Raw genomic sequence first — 22,903 nt, forward strand, 5'->3', positions numbered from 1 at the left:
CATAGAATCATAGATGTATTTAAAGCTGGAAGCAAAATTAATATAATGTAATCTACTCCTTTCTCCACTTTCTATTTTCCAGATGGGGAAACCGAAGCACAAAGAGACTAAGTGATTTCTTCAGGATCAAACAGCTAGTAAGGTATCTGCCCTATCCTCTATACAATACTGTCTCTCTAGTTATATACTAATTAATGAAAGAGCTAGAATAGCATCATAGTCTCAGATATGGAGCTCAGATATGGATCCTTAAAGATCTGCTAGTCCAAATGCCTTATTTTTAAATATGAGAAAATTCAGGCCTAACCTGGTTAAATAACTTTACTAAAATTACACAGGAAATATGTAGCAAAGCCAAGATTTAGACCCAGGCCTTTGACTCCATAACTGATTCTCAGTCTTCTGTACCCAATTGAGTAGAAGTCTGGTCTTCTACAACTTGTCTAGGGAATTGAATATAGAATTCTCTCATTGAATGCACATGCAGGATTCCTTGAAAAATGAGAAAAGAACTCCAACAGTTCCTTAACTATTTTTAAAACAGCTATGTTCATTTGGGCCATAGCCCTAGAATTTTAAGTTATTTAATTTCTCAGCCAAAAAAGTGATGTCTGGTTTTATAATAATCTCCCTTTATGGTAAATTGTTGTTGAGTCGTTTTCAGTCCTGTTTGATTATTTGTGACACCATTTGGGGTTTTCTTGTCTGAGACACTAGAGTGGGTCACCATTTCCATCTCCAACTTTTTTTTTTTTTAACAGATGAGGAAACTGAAGCAAACTGGGTTAAGAACCTTGTCCAGAGTAACAAAGCTAAGAAGTGTCTGAGGGTAGATTTGAACTCAGGAAAATGAGTCTTCTTGACTCTAGGCCTGGCCCTCTATTCTCTGTGTTACCTAGCTGCCTATAGCATACCCATGCTCAGGACAAATTACTGACAGAAAATCATAATTAAATTTTTCATCTTTTTTTCTTTCTCTCTCCCCTTCTCATCATTCCCCGGCCCGGTTCAGGAACCTTGTTCCAGTCAAGCAGACCTGCTGAGTAGGAAATTATTTTTGCTTCTGAGCACTTATTTTCCCCGCCTGGGTTGCTCTTTCCTCTTCTCTCTACTAATCCATGTTCTTCCACATAACTAACTAGAATCACCATTCATTACAGTATCTATGCCCCTCTCAACACTCCCAAATATAGTTATGGAAACCTGTATGGAGCAATAATGTTTATTATTCTTGGTGTCACATCCATTCCAACTGAACTTCCTTACATTAACCATGTATCATCCACTATGCTGGGAGCTTCTAAAAAGAAGGGAAACGTGTCTTTCCTCCCTCTCTAATCTTTCCCTACATCAGACTGGAAGTTTCCTAAAAGTAGAAATCATGAGCCAATGTAAAGGAACAAACAATGGTTGTGGAATAAAAAGATCAGGGATTCTAGTTTTTATTCTGCTTCACATTATCTGAATTTGAAAATATAAGTTACATCACCCATCTATTCTGTAATTTTCTCATCTGTCAAAATAATAATGTTGGCACAGTGGACAGAGCTCCAGACTCCAGAGAATCAAGAATTCTCTTCTGTGTTATAATCTGGTCTCAGACAATCACTAGCTGTGTGATCCTGGATAAGTCACTTAACCCTGTGTGCCTCAGTTTCCTCATCTGTAAAATGAGCTAGAGAAGGAAATGCTCCTGCATCTTTGCTAAGAAAACCCCAGATCAAGTTATTAAAAAAAAAAAAAAGAAAAAGAAAAAAAAAAAAGAAAACCCCAGATGGGATCATGAAAAGTCAGACACAACCAAAACAAAGGAATAACAACAGCAGCAATCTGGAGCACAGTGACCCATAGGAGCATTGAGCCCATTGGTCTGCCCTTATTCACATAACAGATCTGGGAGGAACATCAGAAGTCATTTAATCCAAACTTCCCCCCCTTTTTTTTTTAACTAAATTTTCTCATTAGCCCCAAGAGGTATCTGTCAACAGAACTATCTGACCACAAGGAACATTTCAGACACTTGAGGCTTCCCTGCAAGAATGTGACTGTCCTGGGGTACAGTGATCCAGGCCTGCCAGCCTGTTCACAGCTATTTCCACATTACCTGCCATTTTCTTCTTGCCATGTACTTTTTCATCCGATCTTTGGATAGCTTCTTGGCTTCCATATTTTTGGTGTCTTTCATGAGCCATGGATGTTGAAGGCACTGGGTGCAGTCCAGGCGGTTCCTATCCCAAACAGATCAGAAAAACAGAATGTTAGAGTAGAAGGGACATTGGAGATCAACTAGCCCAGTCTCTTCAGGTGACAGATGAGAAAAAGAGAGAGACAGATGTGAACAGCGTCACTGAGCAAGTCAGTCGGAAAGTTGTCCACAGAACCCAGGTTTTTTAATACTGAGGACCATCTTCCGGCTTAACCAAGCTGGATTTTTAAGACACTGCAACAAGATATTTTTGTTCGTCTCCTTCTGTCTCCATTTCAGCTGATTTAGAGATGTAGGGACTCTACAGCTGCCATTCTATTTCAAATTGTAAGAGAAAATGCCTCTGGTGACAAGAATATATGACTCAAGCTAGGTGGTGCAGTGGCTAAAGTGTTGAGCCTGTGCTTAAAGAAGACCTGAGTCCAAGTCCAACCTTAGACTCTTACTTTGTGACCCTAGGCAAGTCACTTAACCAATGTCTATCTCTCAGTTTCCTCATCTGTAAAATGGACGTAATAATAACACCTACCTGCCAGAGTTGTTGTGAGGATCAAATGAGGAAATTTGTAAAGAACCATATAAATGTTATCAATTGCTTGTTATTACTGAAGAAAGACCCAGAACCTGAAATTTTGTTCTTAAACAGAAAATTAATTTTGACTCCTTAAATTCTAAATATTTTTGCAATCTTACAACTACATTTGAGAATACCTGAATGGAGCCCATCTCAGAATTTTTCTAGGTTAAGCCTGCTATAAATAGTAATGGGTAACACTGGAAACCTCTGCTTTTCTGTCTTTGTTTCTCTCTCTAAGAAAAGTAAGAGTAATGCATGCAGCTGAGAGACTTTTAAATTACAGAGCAGCAACATAAGACTGTAAATGTAAAATATAATTAAGCTTCTGTTATCAGAAAGATTGAGAAATGATTCTCTGGTTAGTCAAATATTTTAATAAATAGCATTGCTCTCTGTACCATATGTGAATTTAGAATGAGAAAATACCGAACCTACGACCATACTAAATATCAGTGAATATTTTACTCATGTTTGTTGAAGTTGAAAGTGCTCCCACTTTGAAATTTTCATATCTTATTTGTATCATAGGTATTTGTATATGTGCCCCTTTCCCACATCAGATTATACATGTTTAGTTGTACAAAACGTATCACCATATAAGTCATTTTCACATTAGATTTTAAATTCCTTAAGAGAGGAGATTTTACCATATCTGTCTTTGCAATCCCAGTGCCTTATATATATTAGTAGATACTCTGTGTTTATAACATAATATCTTTTTAATTGAATGGAGAAATGAATTCTTGTTCTTAATCAAACAATAAGAATTTTGTAAGCTCTTACTGTTTGTGCCAGCCACTGTACTTAGCCCTGGAGATAAAAGTCTAAAGATTGAAACAAATTCTAGTGTCAAGGAGCTTACAACCACACCTCTAATTCCATAACACTTACCTGCAGTTGTAATAATAGTTCACATTTATGTAATATCTTGTCCTTTAGTTTATTAGCTAGCATTTATAGATTTCTTTTCCTTATTTCTTTCCTTTTTTATTTTCCTTCCTTCCTTCCTCCCTCCCTTCCCTCTTCCCTCTCACCCTCCTTCCCATCTTCCCTTCCTTCATTTCTATTTTCATTCATTCATCCGTTTGTTCCTTTCTCCCTCCTCTTCTTCTTCCCTCCTTTCCTTCCTTCCTTTTCATCTTCCTTATTCCCTTCCTTCCTTCCTCCCTCCCTGTCCTTGCTTCCCCCATCCCTCTCCTTCCTTCCCTCTTCCCTCCCTCCCTCTCTTTCCTTCCCTCCCTCCCTCTCCTTCCTTTCCTCCCTCCTTTCTTCCTTCCCCTCCCTCCTTCCTTCCCTCCCTTCTTCCTTCCTTCTTCCTTTTCCCTTCCTTCCTTCTCTCCCTTCCCTTCCTTCCTTCCTTCCCCCCTCCTCCCTTCCCTTCCTTTCCCTTCCTTCCTTCCTTTGTTCCTTCCCTTCCCTTCCTCCCTCCCTCCCTTCCTCAATCAGGGTTAAGTGACTTGCCCAGGGCCACACATACCTAGTAAGTATCTGAGGTCACATTTGAACTCAGGTCATTCTGAGTCCTCCAACTCCTGACTTCTGACTCCTAGCTGCTCCTAAAGAGCTCTTTGAAGTTTGCAAACCACTTTACAAATATGAGCCCATTCGATTCTCACAACAACCCTGAGAGGTAGGTGCTATTATTATCTCCACTAATAGATGAAGAAACTGAAACAGACAAAGATTAAGTGACTTGACCAATATCACAGTGTTTATGGCTAGATTTGAACTCATATTTTCCTGATTTCAAGTCCAGTGCTCCCTCCTAAGTAACTCTGTGTTTCCTAGCTGTCTAGTCTGTAATTTAGGAAGCACTTTTGTCACAACAACTCTGTCAAGTAAATGGAATAAGTAATAAGAGTTTCATTTTACAAATGAGGAAATTGAGGCTCAAAGATCCTCAAAGACTGACAATTGATACAAATTACTAGTAGAATTGAAATTCAAACTCATATCTTCTGACTAATTCGAAGTCCAAGGCTTATTCCATTTCATCACAGAGCTGTTCATTACATACCTATTTCAGGGATTCACAACCTTGTTGTTTTTTTTAAACAAATATATTTGGATAACCATATTTCAATTTAATTGATTTCCTTTGTAATCCTATATATCTTATATTTTATGTATTTATCAGCATTACAGCTTCCCCAGACTGTCCAAGGTTAAGAACTCCTAATTGCTTCAACTTTCTGCTTCATCATTAAGTCTAGACTGTACTTTTTAATATTTCCTATCTGATACTGTACCAAGGTTAAGGCTCACTGATTAATGGAAACCGTCTTCCCTCTCCCTTTAGCTCCACATGCAGACAAATAATCAGGCTCTCCTCACCCACAGCCCCTTCTTCTCTGTTTCCATAACTCACTGCCAACAATGTGAGGCCCTTGGGGAGCAGGGGGAACTGAAATGGAAGGTCCAGGGAGCAGTGAGGGGGAAGCCTCTCCTTTTTCTATCCCAAATCTTCCCCCACCCCCCGCCCCAGAGGAAAGCAAAAACCCATGCATTTCTAGGCATTACTTCATATCCTTTTTCAGTAAGTTGCTGATAAAGTCCTTGGCATCCTCAGAAATTTCATCAAATGCTTCGTCGTCGAAGTCCCAGGTGGCCGAGGTAACATTTGCTAAGGTCTCGTTGTCATTGTCACCCATGAAAGGGGAAAGTCCACTGACCCTGGGGAGAAGGAAATGCAGAGTGTACTGGTGAGCAGGGAGGAGGTGGGCACCTTCCCAGCCAGGGCAGTGGACTGGGGAAAAAGGGAAGAGGAGTTATTATTGCAACAACCTAAAAAGGTGGTGGAACCAGGTTTATCCAAGTTACAGTGTCCCAGTACATAAATAAGGTAGGGAGATTTCAGACATTGCATTCACTCTGCCACTAAGCACTTTCCCCCTATTGCTGAAAAGGAATAAGGACTGTTTCAGTCTTTGTAGTTATATTCCCATTAGTATAGTGCCTGAGCCATAAATATTTGATGGATGGATGGAAATGAAATGTTTTGTTCCATTAAGTTTATAGCTTTAAGAAAAGGAATTTAAAACAAAGAGAATTTGCCATCCCATCATGGGTCTGGTCCTCCTTTTCCCACAGCCCTAATCTTTCCCCAAGCCTTGGTCACAGATCTTCTGTTTTCCCCAAAAACAGCCTCTAGTGGAGTAAGGAAAGGAGCAGAAAAGAATAGTGTGGTCTACTTGATGATGGATAGATCCCTCATGGCCCATGGCCCTGGGGAGGATTTCCTATATTGTGTGAAGATTCATAGAATCCAACTGACATCTTAAAGGGAAAGTGGAAGGTGGGGAAGGAGTGGGGTGGGAGTGAGATAAAGGAATAGAGCCTGTAACCACCTTAGTGACTGACATGGGCAGGAGTGGGGGGAGGAGTTCATATGACACAGGCTAGCGGGGAGGTATTTGCTAGAACTCTATAGTGGAAGATGGGGAAGGAATGGGGGGCACCAGGAGTCACACACAGATGACACTGCTGTAGCTGCAAGGTCATATTGTGGAAAATTTCAGAGTGCAAAAAAAGCAGGCTGCAGTGGGTAGTGGGGAAAGGTGCTCTTTCACTGTATGATCTGTAACTCAGTAGGAATGATGGGTGTGCTGGAGCCATTGTGGGAGCCAATTAAGTTTTCAATATAAGATTTTTATCCTACAGAACTGCAACAAATGAAGACTTGATTTATTGTTTTGTTGTTTACCTAAGTTTAAAAAAGCGATGAGAAAAATTTTAACAATGTAGATAAAAGTAAAAAATATGTCATATGCACATCCTTCCCTTTCTTCTCTCTGAGAACTGATTACTAAACATTTACCAGCAAACTCCTGGTTAAAAACCCAATAAATGGTAACTGGGAATTTCAACTCTCCTCCACTCCAGACTAATAAATATGATATGTCAGCACAGTTAATGTTCACAGGAGAAGGCTTCAAAACAGGCTGACAGATGGAAATGAGACAAAGAGGGCAGCCTACAAAATTGTCACAGAACTCCCAAGAGTCATAAATAATACCTGCAGGAGACAAGCAATGGGTAAACAGTACCAGTTGGGCTTCCATTATCTTGGTTACTTATCAGGGAAAGGTAAGAGGAAAGGGATATAGCTTTGAAGGCATAAACATATCTCCCTTCTTTCTTCCCAATCAGAGTTTTAAATGGATGATTTGCACCAGTGACTGGAAAACCTCCAAAGCACAGAACCCTGCATCCCCTGTCTGATGTGGTCACTTTGATGATCAGCTCTGCTCAACTGATTTTCTTTACAACAGAGAGCACAAAGAGGGTGGTGAGGTGAAGCAATTCTGAAAAAGCAGCAAAGAGGCAGGGTAACTTCCAGGTAGAACCCTCAGTGTCCCTGAATAGGAAAAGCTCTAGAAATGGCCTAGTATGATGTCTCCATTTCTGTGAAATGTTTTCCTCCTAGAAGTCTTAAAATTCACTATCATGTATCTATCTATCTGTCTATCTATCCATCTGCATGTCTGTCTTATATCTTACCCTTAAAAGCATTTCTCTGAAGCAAAAATACCAAGAATTAAATTTATTCTATAATATGTAAATAAATCTCAATCCTATGCTGTTCTATCACTTAATTTTGCTTTTTGAAATCCTTATTCTAATGGTCTTTTATGCTTTTTTTCTTTTTTCTTGGGAACTTAACAATCATCAACAAACACAAACATTTCCATGTACAAAGAATTATGTAAAATTGAAATGCTTTTGTACAAGCAAAACCAATGCAGTTATAATTAGAAAGAATACAGCTTATTAGGAAAAATCTTCCAGTGACATTTCTATAATAATAGTCTGTTGAATATCCAGGATCTATGCAGAATTCATATATAGATATATATATAAAAAGAATTAGAACTATTCTCCAAGAGATATGTGGACAAAGTATAAGAACAAATGAGTTAAGGTTAAGATATCAACAAACATAAAAAGAAATGCTCCAAATTACTAATAATAGAAATATAAATTCAAACAACTCATGCCCAACAGGTTGGCAAAGATGACAGTTACAGAAAAGGACAATTGTAAAGCTTCTGGGAGGACAGATCACAAATATACTATGGGTGGAATGGTGAACTGAACCTACCATTCTGGAAAACAATATGAAGCTACAGAGTCACTATACTGCAAGTACTTGGGTTTTAATATTAATAAACTGCCTTCCATATTAAATATGGAATCTGTTTCCAGAAATTATTCTGTATATATTTTGCACTTATTTACATGTGTAGAGAACAGAGACTGTTTCATTTTATCATTGTAATCCTATTGCTTGGCACAGCAACCAGCCCAAAATAGTCACTTAATAAATTCTTTTTGAGTTAACTGAATTGAATTACAGTCATCTTGTTATTATCCAGATCATATAAAAAAAGGAAGATAATTCTAGTCTCCCAAATATGGTATGAAACCAGATTAATCCATAAAAATACCCTGAGAAGCTCAGCTTATAAGACTAGCTATCTCCATGTAGCTTTTTCATATCTCACTGTTTAATTCCAAATTCATTTGCCCCTGCCACTGAACTGCAAAACTTTTAGGACACCTTCTCTTATATCATCCATTCATGTAAAAAAGAGAATATAGACTCATCACCTGAGTCAAATGAAATTAGGAAAGTGATCTGAAAAATAATCACATAATGACCTCCACCAAAGCTAAATTCAAATGACTTCTGGATAATTTATACAACTGCTTTCATTCATTATTGAGAAGGGATTATAACTCCTTAAACAAAGGAATATAAAAATTGGCAGGCAAGCTCAGACAAGAATAGTAAGTGCTATATCCTCTCAGAGAATTAATGGGACAGAGTGTAAGAAAATATAATATTTGTTCAATATGAATTCAAATATTCCGAATTACACTCATTTCTTTTTAAATTCAATTTTATTTTATTTTCAGGTCTGCATCCACTTTCTCCCACCTCTTTCCCCATTTGAGAAACCAGGAAAAGTCAAACTCACCTATGTCAAACTCATTATGTATTTATTATTATAGTTCATAACTCAAATCCATCTTGAATGAGTTTCTACTATTAGCCTTACTCTTTGGGATAAATATTTCTTTACAGCTGCGCCCCTAACTTTTAGCCAGAGAAAATATCCCTAAGGAAAAAAAAATACAATTTTTTGGTGAATTGAATCCTAATTTATATATGTCAGGGGAGTTTGCTTTTAAAGGGAATCTTATGGAGATTATTTTATCTTTTTAACATTTAGAGACCTTTTCTAAGTTTGTGCATGGTAGGAGAGATGTAGGATGATAATTTGGAGAATTCACTGCAAGGATCTGTTTATTCTCGGACACGCTCAACTCTGGGGATGGGGTTTAGTGTTCCAGGTGAAACAAGTCCAACTTGTATTTTCCAGCTCAAAACCACCAGGGGGCGACTAGAACCAGCTGATGGACTCCTGCAGAATCTCATTCAGGCCCTTTGGGATAAAAAACTGATGGGAGAACAAAAACAGGAATTAGCCCTTGTTGACTATTTTTAAATTGCAGCTGCTCTGTGATAAGGGGCACTCTCTATCAGACTGTTGGCAACACACGAGAACTGCAGAAACTGGCTTCTGCCTACGCATATTGTCATGTTTCATAAAACCTGTGGATTTCAAAGTATCTGAATGTTATTTTATTTTTAAAATAACACTGCTATTAGAAGAGAAGGCAGCTCTGTGTATGTTAGATACAACAGCTAAAAGGACTAAGGGCTTATTTTTAAATATTATCACTAAATATTTTCCAATCACTAAACATTCATTTTTTATTAAAATTTTTTTATTTTTCAAAACATATGCATGGATAATTCTGCAACATTACCCCTCATTAAACCTTGTGTTCTAGTTCCCCCCTTTCCCCTAAATGGCAAGTAGTTCAATATATGTTAAATATAGTAGAAATATGTTAAATCCAATATATAAACATTCATTTTTCTAAAAAATTTGAATTCCTTTTGCCAAAGGACTATAAAACTGTGCATACTCCTTGATCCGCTAGTGTCTCTACTGGGTATATATCCCAGAGAGATCATAAAAGAGGAAAAAGGACCGAGATGTGCCCAAATGTTTATAGTAGCTCTTTCTGTAGTGGCAAGGACCTCAAATGGGGAATGGCTGAATAAGTTATAGTATAGAAATGTAATGGAATATTATTGTTCTGTAAGAAATAATAAGCAGGATGATTTCAGAGAGGCCTAGAAAGACTTACATGAACTGATGCTGAATGAAGTGAGCAGAACCAAGAGAACATTGTGCACAGAAATAAAATTTTATCATGATCAACTGTGATGGACTTGGTTCTTTTCAACAATGAGGTGATTTGAGGCAGTAAATTTGTGATGGAAAGAGCCATCTGCATCCAGAGAGCAGTATAGAGACTGAATGTGAATCAAAGCAAAATATTTTTACCTTTGTCGTTGTTTACTTGTTTTTTTTCTTATGATTTTTTCCCTTTTGATATTATTTTTATTTTTATATAGAATGACGGATATGGAAATGTGTTTTAACTTATATTGAATTGCTTGCTGCCTTGGGAAGGTTGGGGTAGGAGAGGGAGAAAAATTTGGAACATAAAGTTTTACAAAAGTGAATGTTGAAAGCTATCTTTCCATGTATCTGGAAAATTAAATGCTATTAAAATTTTTGAGTTCTGAATACTCTCTTTTCTTCCCACCCCTCCTACTTCTTTGAGAAGACAAACAATTTGATATCTACATGCATGTGACATCACATAAAACATTTCTATATTAGTGGCTAAAGTTTTTACACAAACTCTATGCTTTATAGAAGCAGTAGGCTATAGTAGACTGAAGGTTGGGTTTAAAGTTGGGAAGACTTAACCCCTGTCTATAACTTTCACTCATTACTAATATAACCATAGATAACTGATATCACCTCCATGTGCTTTGGGCATACATATCAAGCAGGAAAGAGTTCTCATACTGCATGTAATTTATTCCCTCAACCTAATCTTTCATATAGGTCAGCTTTATATGGAAACTGCCTTAAAGTGGAAAGTAGCCTGTTTTTGTCATGATCTTGGCAGACAGGCCTTGAGATGGGTGAGGAGAGTCATGTAGCACTTTCTGACGTGCAAAACACTTTCCTTCCCAAACCCCATGGGGTGTTACAGAAATTATTATCCTCATTTTACAGTTACAGCACAGAGAGTGGTTAAGTGGTTACCCACAGTCACATAATAAATGAGAAAGCTGGGACTTGAACCTAAATCTAGGACTCTTTCCACCACACCACGGAGAGGCAGACATTTTTTCTGACTGTGGAATGGACTGCAAGAAGACCTTTCACACAAATAACTTTTCCTTCCATTTGAATCTGATGAACAGCCTGGTTTATTTCATTCTCCTATGGGCCAATGGGCAACATTCAGGGCTGAACCAGTCATAATGAAAAATGAAGAAATGTTGGTTGGATTAGAAAAGAATGCAAGAATTCCCTCTTGTGCAATGTCCCTTCCAGTTTTTTTAAAGTCCTGTGAGACATCTGATTGTACTGGTGTGAGGAACTCCTGGTGAAGAAACCCAGTGATCTATAATCTTGAAGGGTTGCTTGGGTCCCAGAGAATAAGCAGGGTTCCAAAGTAAGGAGTTCCTCCAAAGTGAGACTGGATTTAAATTGTGTCTTCCTGATTACAAGACTACTTTCTTATTCACTACCCCATGCTGCCTCTGGCCTTTGTCCTAGAGACATTCATATAAACAGATTCATTCTTCTCAGGAATCCAGACCCATTCCTGACCCACAGTTTGCTTCTATATTCTAAGATCACCAGAATCCCTGCCTTGCAAAGGCTTTTCTTAGAGAGAACTTGAGCAGCTTTATTTCAAGTTTCCCGGAGCGTATCAGTAAAACAAGGAAACAAGAACCACTCTTGTGGTCATTTCCAGCCCTGCAAATGTTTGACAGGTGGGTCACCTTCCAGCTGTGCTAAGCAGCATGATGGTGACACACAGGTATGTATGTCAGCCTTTGGACCTAACAGAAAGTCTTTCAAAGCAGCGACAGGGATTTTGCTCATGCAAAGCAAAAGGAAACCCAAACCGTAATTGCTCCTTTATGGCTTAACCTCACTCACTTATTTTCCTTTGTTTTTTAATTTTCCATTTGATATAAAAAGGAAATGATTAAAAAAATAAAACCACACAACTCTCTATTAGAGCTTAGAAAAACAAACATTCTTGTTTTGGAATGCTGAAAAGCCCAGGCTGCAAACTTGTTTCCTAATTAGGAACTATATCCCAGTAAAGAAACATCTTAATTGCTGGAACCGCAGCTCTCAAAGCTTTCCTTGAGTTTGGCTGGGCCTCCACGTTCTTACCCCTATGGCACAGAACTTTGATTACCTTCTTCCTTACAATCAAATTGGACAGAAATACCCTGGCTTCTGGACCCCTTAACCTGGGCTCCATCCTACTCTTTATCTTCTCTTGGGCACCACTGGACAATGGAATGTCATCTATGTCCTGCTCACAAAACAAAATGAAGTCGTTTTGATTGAGTCACAAAAGGGCGTAGCAATGTCTTCCTTGTGTCCCCTCTAAATTTACAAAATGATCAGGGATGACCCCTTCCATCTCTGTCCCACCTTTGCGGAAGTGCAGTGAGAATGATGGGGAATGCTACATATATTACTAGCTTTTTGATATATTCTTCCTTTTGCTGAAACTTTTTCTTGATTTCTTTAAAAAAATTTTTTTTTTGTTATCAAGGATGAATTTTTGAGGGTTAAATGGGAAAAGAGATATCTACTCATTAAGGAAATGAAAACGATATAAAAAAGATAAAATTTTAAAGCTAACATTTTATATAATAATAGCTAGCATTCATAAAGTACTTCGCCCAAATAGTATTTTATTTTTCCAAATATACATAGTTTTCAAAATTGATTTTTCTAATTTTTGTATCATAAAGCACTTGTAAGGCTTGTTATCTCATTTGATCCTCAAAACAAGCCCATGAAATAGATACTATTACCACCCCTATTCTACAAAGAAACTGAGAGAAATTAAGCGACTTGCCCAATAGCTAATAAGGATCTAAGGCAGGATTCAAACTTGGATCTCTTCTGATCTCTGTACCATCTATTTAAGGTTTTAAGGATTACAAAGTACTCTCTCCACAGCTATCCTTTGAGATAGCTACTAACAGTATGATTATGCCCATTTTACTAGGGAGGAAATGGGTGAATGATAATGAGGCAGCTTGTTCAGGGTAGCAATAGGAGGTAATTGTAATTATTACCCCCATTTAAAGATAATATTCCATTACATCCACACACCACAATATCTTTAGCAATCCCCCAACATGGGCATGTGCTTTGTTTCTAGTTTTTAAAAAAATGTTGTTATAAAAAGAGCTGCTATAAATATTCTGATGCATGGGCAGTCTATTGTTTTGTCAATGACTTTTTTAGGATAAGTGTCTAGCAATAGCTATGTCAAGGGAGGTGTCATTTTATTTACTTTATTAAGCATAATTCCAAATTGCTTTCTCACCTGGTTATATCAATCCACAGCTCCAATGATACTGTATTTAGTGATTGCAGAGTAAAGAGAGAAAGGTGGGAGATTGTATGGGGAGATCTAAAGACCTATTTTTAAAGCTATTTCATAATCCATTAGTTCTCAGAAATCATCCCAGGCACTTAGAAATGCTGATAAGTAGGGTAGGAGAGGGTTAATAAACCTAGAGAAGAGGAAGCAGCTGCCAAGTAATTTTTCCTATAGCCTTAGGCAGGCCTGGAGTCAGGAGAAAGACCACTTTCCCTCTTTGTTTAAAAGTGCTTTAAAAAGGCATTTAAATTTAATGTGTTTTTGAAAGTTATGTTTCAATCATCTTGGATTTATGACTTTCTTTTAAAAGAAAGAAACCCTATATGACAGAAACAAGTTTATACTTGATCTGATTCTGGAGTTTGATGGCTACAAATCAAGAGAGAAAGAAGGCCTTCGGAGCAAAGGAACTAAGTGGTTGAGAAAGTTCTTTTTGATCAGGAAATGAGCTAAAGGGAAACAAAAGCTGAAATGGGCCATAAGACATTTTCCCTATCTATCCAAGGAATGCAGCATTCCAAAAACCATTTGGAAGTGCTAAAGAGGTAATTTTTTTTTTTTCATCAGAACTTTACAACTATTATCTCATTTTGTCATCCCAACAACCTTAAGAAGTAGGTGCTATTGTCAGGTGAAGAAACTGAGATGTGCCCAGGGTCCCCCGCAGTGAGTAAACATTTCAGGTTGGATTTGAACTATGGGCTTCCTGACTCCAAGGCCCACATTCATTGTTCTATCTAGTTGCTTTTCACTGAACTTAGTCAGATCTCTCTAGGTAGACAATCAAAGGCTGGTGGGAAGCTTCAGCCAGATGAACACAGCTACTTTTAACTTCTGATGCAAAATTGATCAAAGAAACCAAAGCTGAGAACATTTAGCAGAGAGATTTGGGCTCCATGTTGAGATGACTTGAAGGTACTCTGCTCACTGCACAAAGGACAGGATTAAGCAGTGATTAAGTCACGTATAACTAATGGAAAAGGCATTTAATTATACCACAAGTGCAACATTTCTTTGTATTTTGCTTTAATTATATAGCTCATATTTTAAGAAAAGTTTAGATTTGTAACTGATTGATGTTTACATTTGGTTATTTTAATAAAGAATTGTGTTTTTGCATGAAACAATGAATTCTAAATTTTAGAGATAGAAGGAGCATTGTTATCTCATCCAACTTTCACATTTTAAAATTGAGGAAATTAAGATCTGAAGGTCACACAGAAAGTTAAGTGGCTGAGTAGACAAACAAATTTAGGTATTCTGACTGTAAATATAAGATTCATTCCAGAGTACCATAGTAAAGGAAGTCTATGGGCCTCTGGAGAAGCTATTTCAAATACAAATTGCCAGAATCTTAGGTGACTGCAAGGCCTACTAGAATGTCTTGCACATACTAAATCTTCAAGAAACATTTGACAAATTGACTCAAATTTCTGAACTTATAACTAAGGAATGAAACTTATTAAACAGGGAATGAAACTTCCCTGAAAGAGGAATTCTAAACTTCTGGTGCATCCTAATGAACTGCTTTCTAAAAAAGTGAAGTTTATTTTTTCACATTGCTTATTACATCTTTCTATTTGAATTATTTCATTATTTCCTGTTGCCTGATTCCTCCCCTTATACTGAAGATACTTATTCTGAACTTCTACTTTCTCATCACTGAGAGCTTTTATTAACTGACACTTCTATTCATATGGCTCCCTGCTGGGTGCTTCAACAGGGCATCGAAAACACAGATGAGATGCACCCTCAGGAGAATAATGTACTATCAGTTATATACAAAGAAACTCTTGGAAAATCTATTTCCTTCCTTTCCTTGAAAAGCTAGGGGATCATGGGCGTGGAATGTTGCAAATACAGCTAGACATGATCAGTATGTTAGTTGGTTTTGCTAAATTAAAAAAAAAAAAAAACTTTTGTCACAAGATAAGGCTTGTTACATAGAAGAGGAGAAAAATATTCAGAAATAAATGATATAAAAAGAAATGCTTCATGCTCTTGATTCATTATGATGTTTTAAGTCTCTGCCCCTCTCTCCCCCAACCAGTGGAGATATGTTACAACCCAAAGCCATCCCCTATTTTTTCATTGAAATCCTTTTTTATCACAGTGGCACAAGGATCCATTATAATGAGAAAGCTGATCAAGGTTGTCACTAGAGTCTGTCTAAAAAGAACCGAATTTATCTTTGATGTAGTGATCTGGCCTTGATCAAAAATATTTTAACTAGTGATTCTAGACTTCATATGGATCATATTCAAAACAACAACATTTACCAGGCATTCTAATTCAAATCAGGAGCTTCCCTTGCTTCCTTCCCCTTTATACTTTCAACCTTTCTTCTAAGAATTCTTCATTAATAGAGTGGGTTGTGCTCTTGATTTGGAGTCAGAGGATAAGCACCAGCTACTCATATTCTGCCACTTACTCAGCACTTGTATGAATTTATTTTTTCAGTTTTGTCATCTGTAAAATGAGAACTAGCTGAGGTGCACATGCGTAGTTAACATCCAGTCACCGAATGGGCTAAAGAGCTGGACAGGAACTTTAAGCCTGGCTAGCTCCAATCCCTGCTCCTGCTTTCACTTAGGTGGTATTGGGTAGCGCGCCTCCATTTTGCTCACTGAAGGGAATCTGCTCGATGAGCTAATACCAATGTCAACCTTTTCAGTCTTTCAGACTAAAACCTTGTCCTACCCCAGCACCCACCCTCGGCCCCCAGGACTCACAGGATGTAGCAGATGACTCCAATGCTCCACATGTCTGTGGCATAGCCAATTGGCTCATAGTTGATCACTTCAGGGGCAACGAACTCAGGGGTACCAAAGAGGACCTTCAAGGAGCCTGCGTTCTCTGCAACACAAGGGAGGGGATCACTCTTCGGCAGCGTTCTCAGCAGCCCGTGCTAAATGTCAGTATGGATGGACTGCACTGGGTACCATAAAGAGAGAGGAACACTGACAAACTTTATCTTTAAGGGACTCCCAGTAAAAGATGGTCAGTGAGAAATAAATACATATTGAAAATATGCTTCATTTTTTGAAATTATTTTTATCCTGAACTTAATAAGAATTAATACTGCTCAGGAACTATGTGAGCAAAACTACAAAACACTTTCCACACAAATAAAGTCAGATCTAAACAAATGGGAAAATATTAAGTGCTCTTGGACAGGTGGAGCGAATATAATTAAAATGACAATACTACCTAAACTAATCTATTTATTTAGTGACTTCCAAGAAACTATTTTAATAACGTAGGAAAAATAACAACAAAATTCATCTGGAAGAACAAAAGGTCAAGACTTTCAAGGGAACTAATGGAAAAAAAAATCAAATGAGGGTAGCCTAGCTGTTCCAGACTTAATACTATATTATAAAGCATCGGTCACCAAAACCATTTGGTATTGGCTAAAAAACAGAGCAGTTGATCAGTGAAATAGGTTAGGTTCACAGGACAAAATAGTCAATAACTATAGCAAGCTAGTGTTTGACAAACCCCCAAACCCCAACTTTTGGGATAAGAATTCACTATTTGATAAAAACTTCTGGGAAAATTGGAAACTAGTATGGCAGAAACTAGACATGGACCCACACTTAACACCATAGACCAAGATAAGGTCAAAATGGGTTCATGATTTGGGCATAAAGAATGAGATTATAAATAAATTAGAAGAACATAGGATAGTTTACCTCTCAGACCTGTGGAGGAGGAAGGAATTTGTGACCAAAGAAGAACTAGAGATCATTATTGATAACAAAATAGAAACTTTTGATTATATCAAGTTAAAAAGTTTTTGTACAAACAAAACTAATGCAGACAAGATTAGAAGGGAAGCAATAAAGTGGGAAAACATTTTTACAGTTAAAGGTTCTGATAAAGGCCTCATTTCCAAAATATATAGAGAACTAACTCTAATTTATAAGAAATCAAGCCATTCTCCAATTGATAAATGGTCAAAGGATATGAACAGACAATTTTCAGATGATGAAATTGAAACTATTTCTACTCCTATGAAAAATTGTTCCAAATAATTACTGATCAAAGAAATGCAAATTAAAATAACTCTGAAATATCACTACACACCTGTCAGATTGGCTAAGATGCCAAGAAAAGATAAATGTTGAATGTTGCAAGGGATGTGGGAAAACTGATACATTGTTGGTGGAGTTGTGAACAGATCCAACCATTCTGGAGAGCAATCTGGAATTATGCCCAAAAAGTTATCAAACTGTGCATACCCTTTGATCCAGCTGTGTTTCTACTGGGCTTATATCCCAAAGAGGTATTAAGGAAAGGAAAGGGAACCAAATGTGCAAAAATGTTTGTAGCAGCCCTGTTTGTAGTGGTTAGAAACTGGAAAATGAATGGATGCCCATCAATTGGAGAATGGCTGGGTAAATTATGGTTATGGAATATCATTGTTCTGTAAGAAATGACCAACAGGATGAATACAGGGAGGACTGGAGAGACTTACAAGAACTGATGCTGAGTAAAATGAGCAGAACCAGGAGATCATTATACACTTCAACAACAATACTATATGAGAATATGAGGATCAATTCTGATGGAAGTGGATATCTTCGGCAATGAGAGGATCTTATTCAATTCCAAGTGATCAGTGATAAACAGAACCAGCTACACCCAGTGAAAGAACACTGGGAAATGAATATGGACCACAACATAACATTTACACTTTCTGTTGTTTGGTTGCATTTTTGTTTTTCTTCCCAGATTATTTTTACCTTTCTAAATACGACTTTTCTTGTGCAATAAGATAACTATATAATATGTATACACATATATTGTATTTAAGATATACTTTAACATGTTTAATATATATGAGACTGCCTGCCATCTAGGGAAGGGGTGGAGGGAAAGAAGGGAAAAGTTGGGACAGAAATGTTTGCAAGGGTCAATGTTGAAAAATTACCCGTGCATATGTGCTGTCAATAAAAAGCTATTATAATAATAATAAAAAAAGAAATTATATGAGTTAGCCATGGTAGAGCTAACACATGCCTCAAGGAGCAAACAGTGATTTTTGGGAATTGGTTTTATGATCCTAATTAAAAAAAAAAAAGAAGAATCAGTACTGCCAATTATAACCACAGAACAATTTATAGCTAGAATTTGCATAATGTTTTAAAGTTTGGGTAGCTAGGTGGTACAGTGGATAGAGTATCAGGTCTGGAGTCAGTGAGACTCATTTGTAAAATGGGGACCCTGGGGAGAGAAATGGCAAATCACTCTGGTATCCCTGCCAAGAAATCCCCATAAATTTGGAGTCATTAAAAACTGGACATGACTAATATGAATTAAAGATAATAAAATTAAAGTGCAAAACAACTTCATATGTATTTGGCTCAAAATAAACCTGAGATAGGTGCTGCTATTATTCTTGTTTGGCATGTGAGGAAACTGAGGTTGAGGGCAGTTAAGTGATTTGCTGTGAAGTATTTTTGCTGCAAAGAATTATGAATTTAGGTTTTTCTGAGTCCCAAGTTCAACACTCTATGCTTTAGGACACTCGGTTGCCATATAAAAACCAAATAAATGTGTATTTTCATATACGTAGTAGAACAGGGAAAAAAAATCAAATTATACACAGGACAGTAGATTCTTGTTATATCCAATTTTCTTTTTCTTCAAAATCTGTAAGTCAAACCTGTAGCTTTCAAAGCTGTCTGCTTTTTATGGCATTCCTTCTGTTCTCCTTATGGTATGCTTCACATTAAAGCATAAATTCAGGAATGAAGATAATTATTTACCTTAAATGACAACACAAAGGTCAGGATACTCAGCTGGCAGAAAAGAGAAGGCAGAGGTGTGCATTGGGGGAATTGCCAATCTCTCCTAAGGAGTTAAGGAAGATGGATTGTACAAAGCAGGATCCCAAAAGCTGAGAAGAGTAGGAGGGAAGAAATCTGGCTCATCTCTTCTAACACTTCACTCTTGGGAAGATCTTCCCAGGCAGTGGATGGAGATAAGGACCTGGAGGCAGGAAGACCTGCCTGGATTTAAATTTGGCCTCAGATATTGACTGTAAGACCCTGGACAAATTCCTTAACCATGCTCTGCCTCAATTTCCTCATTTGTAAAGTGGAGATGATAACAGCACCTACTTCAAGAGCACTCTGAAAATCTATTAGTAAAATATAAATGTTAGCTATTATTACTCCCCAGACCTCCTTTAAATTCTTATTTCAATTTAAGCCTTTGTTCCAGGTTTAAATTAATTCTCCAAGCCTCAGATAAATACAATGAAAAGTTGTACCTCCCCTTCCTGAATTACTTATGTAGTATATTTTCTCAGGAAGTGATTTCTACCTCAATTTTCTTGGTCTTTATTCTAATAGCTCCAACAAGTCAAGAGGGCTATTAGCCAATTAATTGTCACTGCAATGAGTACTCCTGGACTTTTCTCATAACTGAAGATACTTTTATGGGGCTGAGAATATAAACTCTTAAGAGCTGTAGAGGACCTAGGAGTCTACTCTAAACTATCTTCATGGATGTTATTTGAACAAAAAAACACTAAGTTTTATTCCGTATAATTCTTTTTTGATACTGAACCACTGATTTCATTGGTGGTAGGGAACTCATAGTAATGACTCTTCATTGTGAAAACAGAGAAAAGCACATTTTTAAAAATGAAGAGTTCTGATCAGCTGGCTCTGAGGTCTCTTTTAGTTCTAAGATCCTATGAAATGGCCATTGGCTTGACTCCCCTACAGCTTTATTATTATTAAGTCCCCTAATTTCTCTAATAATTTCAAATTCACTCCAGAAATAAGGGTCTTTTGTTCTTTAGTCACTTCAGTTATGTTTAACTTTTTGTCACCTTATTTGGGGTTTTCTTAGCAAAGATACTAGAGTGATTTGCCATTTCCTGCTCTAGATTATTTTATAGATGAGAAAACTGAGGCAAGCAGGCTTAAGTGATTTGGCCAGGATCAGACAGCTAGGAAATGTCTGAGGCCAGATTCAAACTCAGAAAAATGAATCTTCCTGACTCCAGGCTTGGGACTCCCTTCACTGCACCATCTAATTGCCCCTAAAAAAAATTGCCCTCTTTAGAGTCAACTTTTCATTATCTAGTATCTAAGCATACAGAGAGCTGTCCATTACAAACATTAGCATGCCCATAGGAAGAAAGTTCCTTTTCTCCTAGCTTGTGGTCTACTTTTTTGCTTAGAAATACGGTAGTGTATATAAGAAAAAGCTGGATTTGGAGTCACAAGTCCTGTTCAAATCTTGACTCTGCAGCTACTATTTGTGTAATCCTGAGGCAGTAGCTTCTAGGTCACTGTTTCCTCATTTGTAAAATGAAAAAAAAAATGAGTAAAAAGTGAAGCAATGAAGCAATTAATCTAGATCTGTAGTGTCAAATTCAAATAGAAATGGAGCCTGTAAAACATACATAAGGATATGTGAGGTTTAAAAATAATATATCAGTATTATCTATTTTTTAAAATTTTATATGTTTTGTTAAATACTTCCTAATTATATTTTAACCTGGTTCAGGTCACACCTGGGAGTGTTGTGGGTCACAGATTGGATACCTCTGATCTAGGTGACTTTTAAGGTTCCTCTATATCAATAATTTTATGATCTTCAGATAAAGAACTGATGGAGCCTGAATGCAGATTGAAGCAAATTACTTTTCACTTTCTGTATCTTTTTTGCTTATTAAAATTTTAATAGCTTTTCATTTTTTGAAATATATGCAAAAATAGTTTTCATCATTCACCTTTGTAAAACCTTGTGTTCCAAATTTTCTCCTCTCCTTCCCTCTTCTTCTACCCCAGACAGCAAGCAATCCAATATAAGTAAAACAAATGTAAAAAACCACTGCTTTAAAAAAAAAAAAGTGGGGATGGTTTCTTTTGTCACAACATGACTAATATGATAATATGTCTTGCATGATTAAACATATATAACATAGCAAAATGCTAACCCTCTCAAGGAGGGGGAAAGTGAGGGAGAGAAAAAATTGGGAGATCAAAAAAAAATTTTTTAATGGATGTTAAAAATAGTCTTTACATGTGCAAGGAGAAAGTAAAATATTATTTCAAAATAATTCTATAATTGACAAATATGGAAATATGTCCATATTTACTTGCTGTCTTGGGGAGAGAGGAGGTAAGGGAAGGAGGAAGAAAAATTTAGAACATCGTTTTTACAAAATGAATGTTGAAAACTATCTTTACGTGTATTTGGAAAGATAAAATACTATTAAAAATAATTCTATGATCCTATGATCCCTTCTTGAGTAAAGTCTCACAGAAGAAAAAAAGAAAAGAAATTAGCTTTCCAGGATCTTTCTGTTATGTAACTCTGGGAAGAATATTGGTAGAAAATAGAAAAAGTGAAAGAAGATAAAGATATTATCTAAAATAAGTGGCTATCCTGTCTACACATTTCTTTATCACTCAAATGTTATTTATATAGTGTATATTCAATAAATATTGTTTGTTGAAAAAATAAAAGAAAATGGTAAGGGTGGATGGGGATAATTAGGATGAGCAGACAAGTTGGTATAATATCAAATACCTTTCTTATAGGTTTCCTGATATTTAAGATTCAAGTAATGGGACAAAATTTTTCACTTAAGGATTATAAACAAAGTCCATTTAATGAAATTTGTAACAGGCATAAATAAAAATAATATTTCACAGGCTGACTGAAAGCAAGAAATATGGTAGCCCAGGAGGATGCTAAAGTGCAGTTGAAGATGGAGGTGGGAGAAAGACTTGTCTAACTAGGATTAACCATTCTCAGCAGACAATTTACAAAAGAATTTATAAAGTGAGTTAATTAAACCAAAAGTTGATTGTGCTTCAATTTTTCATGCTACCTATTCATTATTCTCTACTTTAAAAAAATATTTAGTCATCTGAGATCAATCAAACAAACAAAAAAGATTGTTTATTATTACCTAGTTTCCTGGCCAGTCCAAAGTCAATGAGCTTGATCCTAGTCCCAGTCTTGTTGACACACATGATGTTCTCAGGTTTAAGGTCAAGGTGGACAATACCCTGCTTGTGTATATATTCCACACCTTCCGAAATCTGTTTCATGTACTTGATACACTCCCGTTCAGTCAGCTCAAAGTCCTCATCGATGATCCGCTCAAATAACTCGCCCCCAGATACACTGGAAATGGAGAGAGTCATTGTGGGAAAAGAAGAAGAAAATAGAAAGATCAAAAGAGAGATTAGATCTTCAATCAGTTTTAACAAAGACATATTAAGTGTTCACTATGTACTAAGAGTTGTATTAAGTGTTAAGAATACAAAGAAAGGCAAAAACAGTCTCTGCCCATCACTTCTGGCACTCACTGAGGTTTTTCTTTTCTGGGAAAAGACTTGGTTACTAAGATACACTGAGTTTTCACCACACTTGAAGAAGAGAGAGAAGTTTGGGCTGAGAAGATAAAGAAGAGATATTATGATCATGATTTAAGAAGGATTAGAATATGAGGAAGGAATATTAGGGAGTCGAAATCAGGAAGTCTGCATAGAGGG

General features: G+C 36.8%; 1 protein-coding gene across 5 annotated transcripts in view; it reads right to left on the minus strand.

The window, feature by feature from the left end:
• The window catches only part of MYLK (myosin light chain kinase), a 198,893-nt gene that overhangs the window by 20,113 nt on the left and 155,877 nt on the right, over positions 1–22,903 (minus strand). For all 5 annotated transcript variants that reach the window (XM_051985428.1, XM_051985429.1, XM_051985430.1 and 2 more), the window contains 4 exons: positions 22,315–22,532; positions 16,103–16,226; positions 5,304–5,456; positions 2,105–2,228 (listed from right to left, as the gene is read on the minus strand). In XM_051985428.1, the coding sequence (XP_051841388.1) occupies positions 2,105–2,228; positions 5,304–5,456; positions 16,103–16,226; positions 22,315–22,532 (619 nt within the window). The remainder of the gene's footprint in view (positions 1–2,104; positions 2,229–5,303; positions 5,457–16,102; positions 16,227–22,314; positions 22,533–22,903) is intronic.

Source organism: Antechinus flavipes, chromosome 3 (assembly GCF_016432865.1).
Source record: "Antechinus flavipes isolate AdamAnt ecotype Samford, QLD, Australia chromosome 3, AdamAnt_v2, whole genome shotgun sequence".
In the NCBI taxonomy this organism is placed as follows: Eukaryota; Metazoa; Chordata; class Mammalia; order Dasyuromorphia; family Dasyuridae; genus Antechinus; species Antechinus flavipes.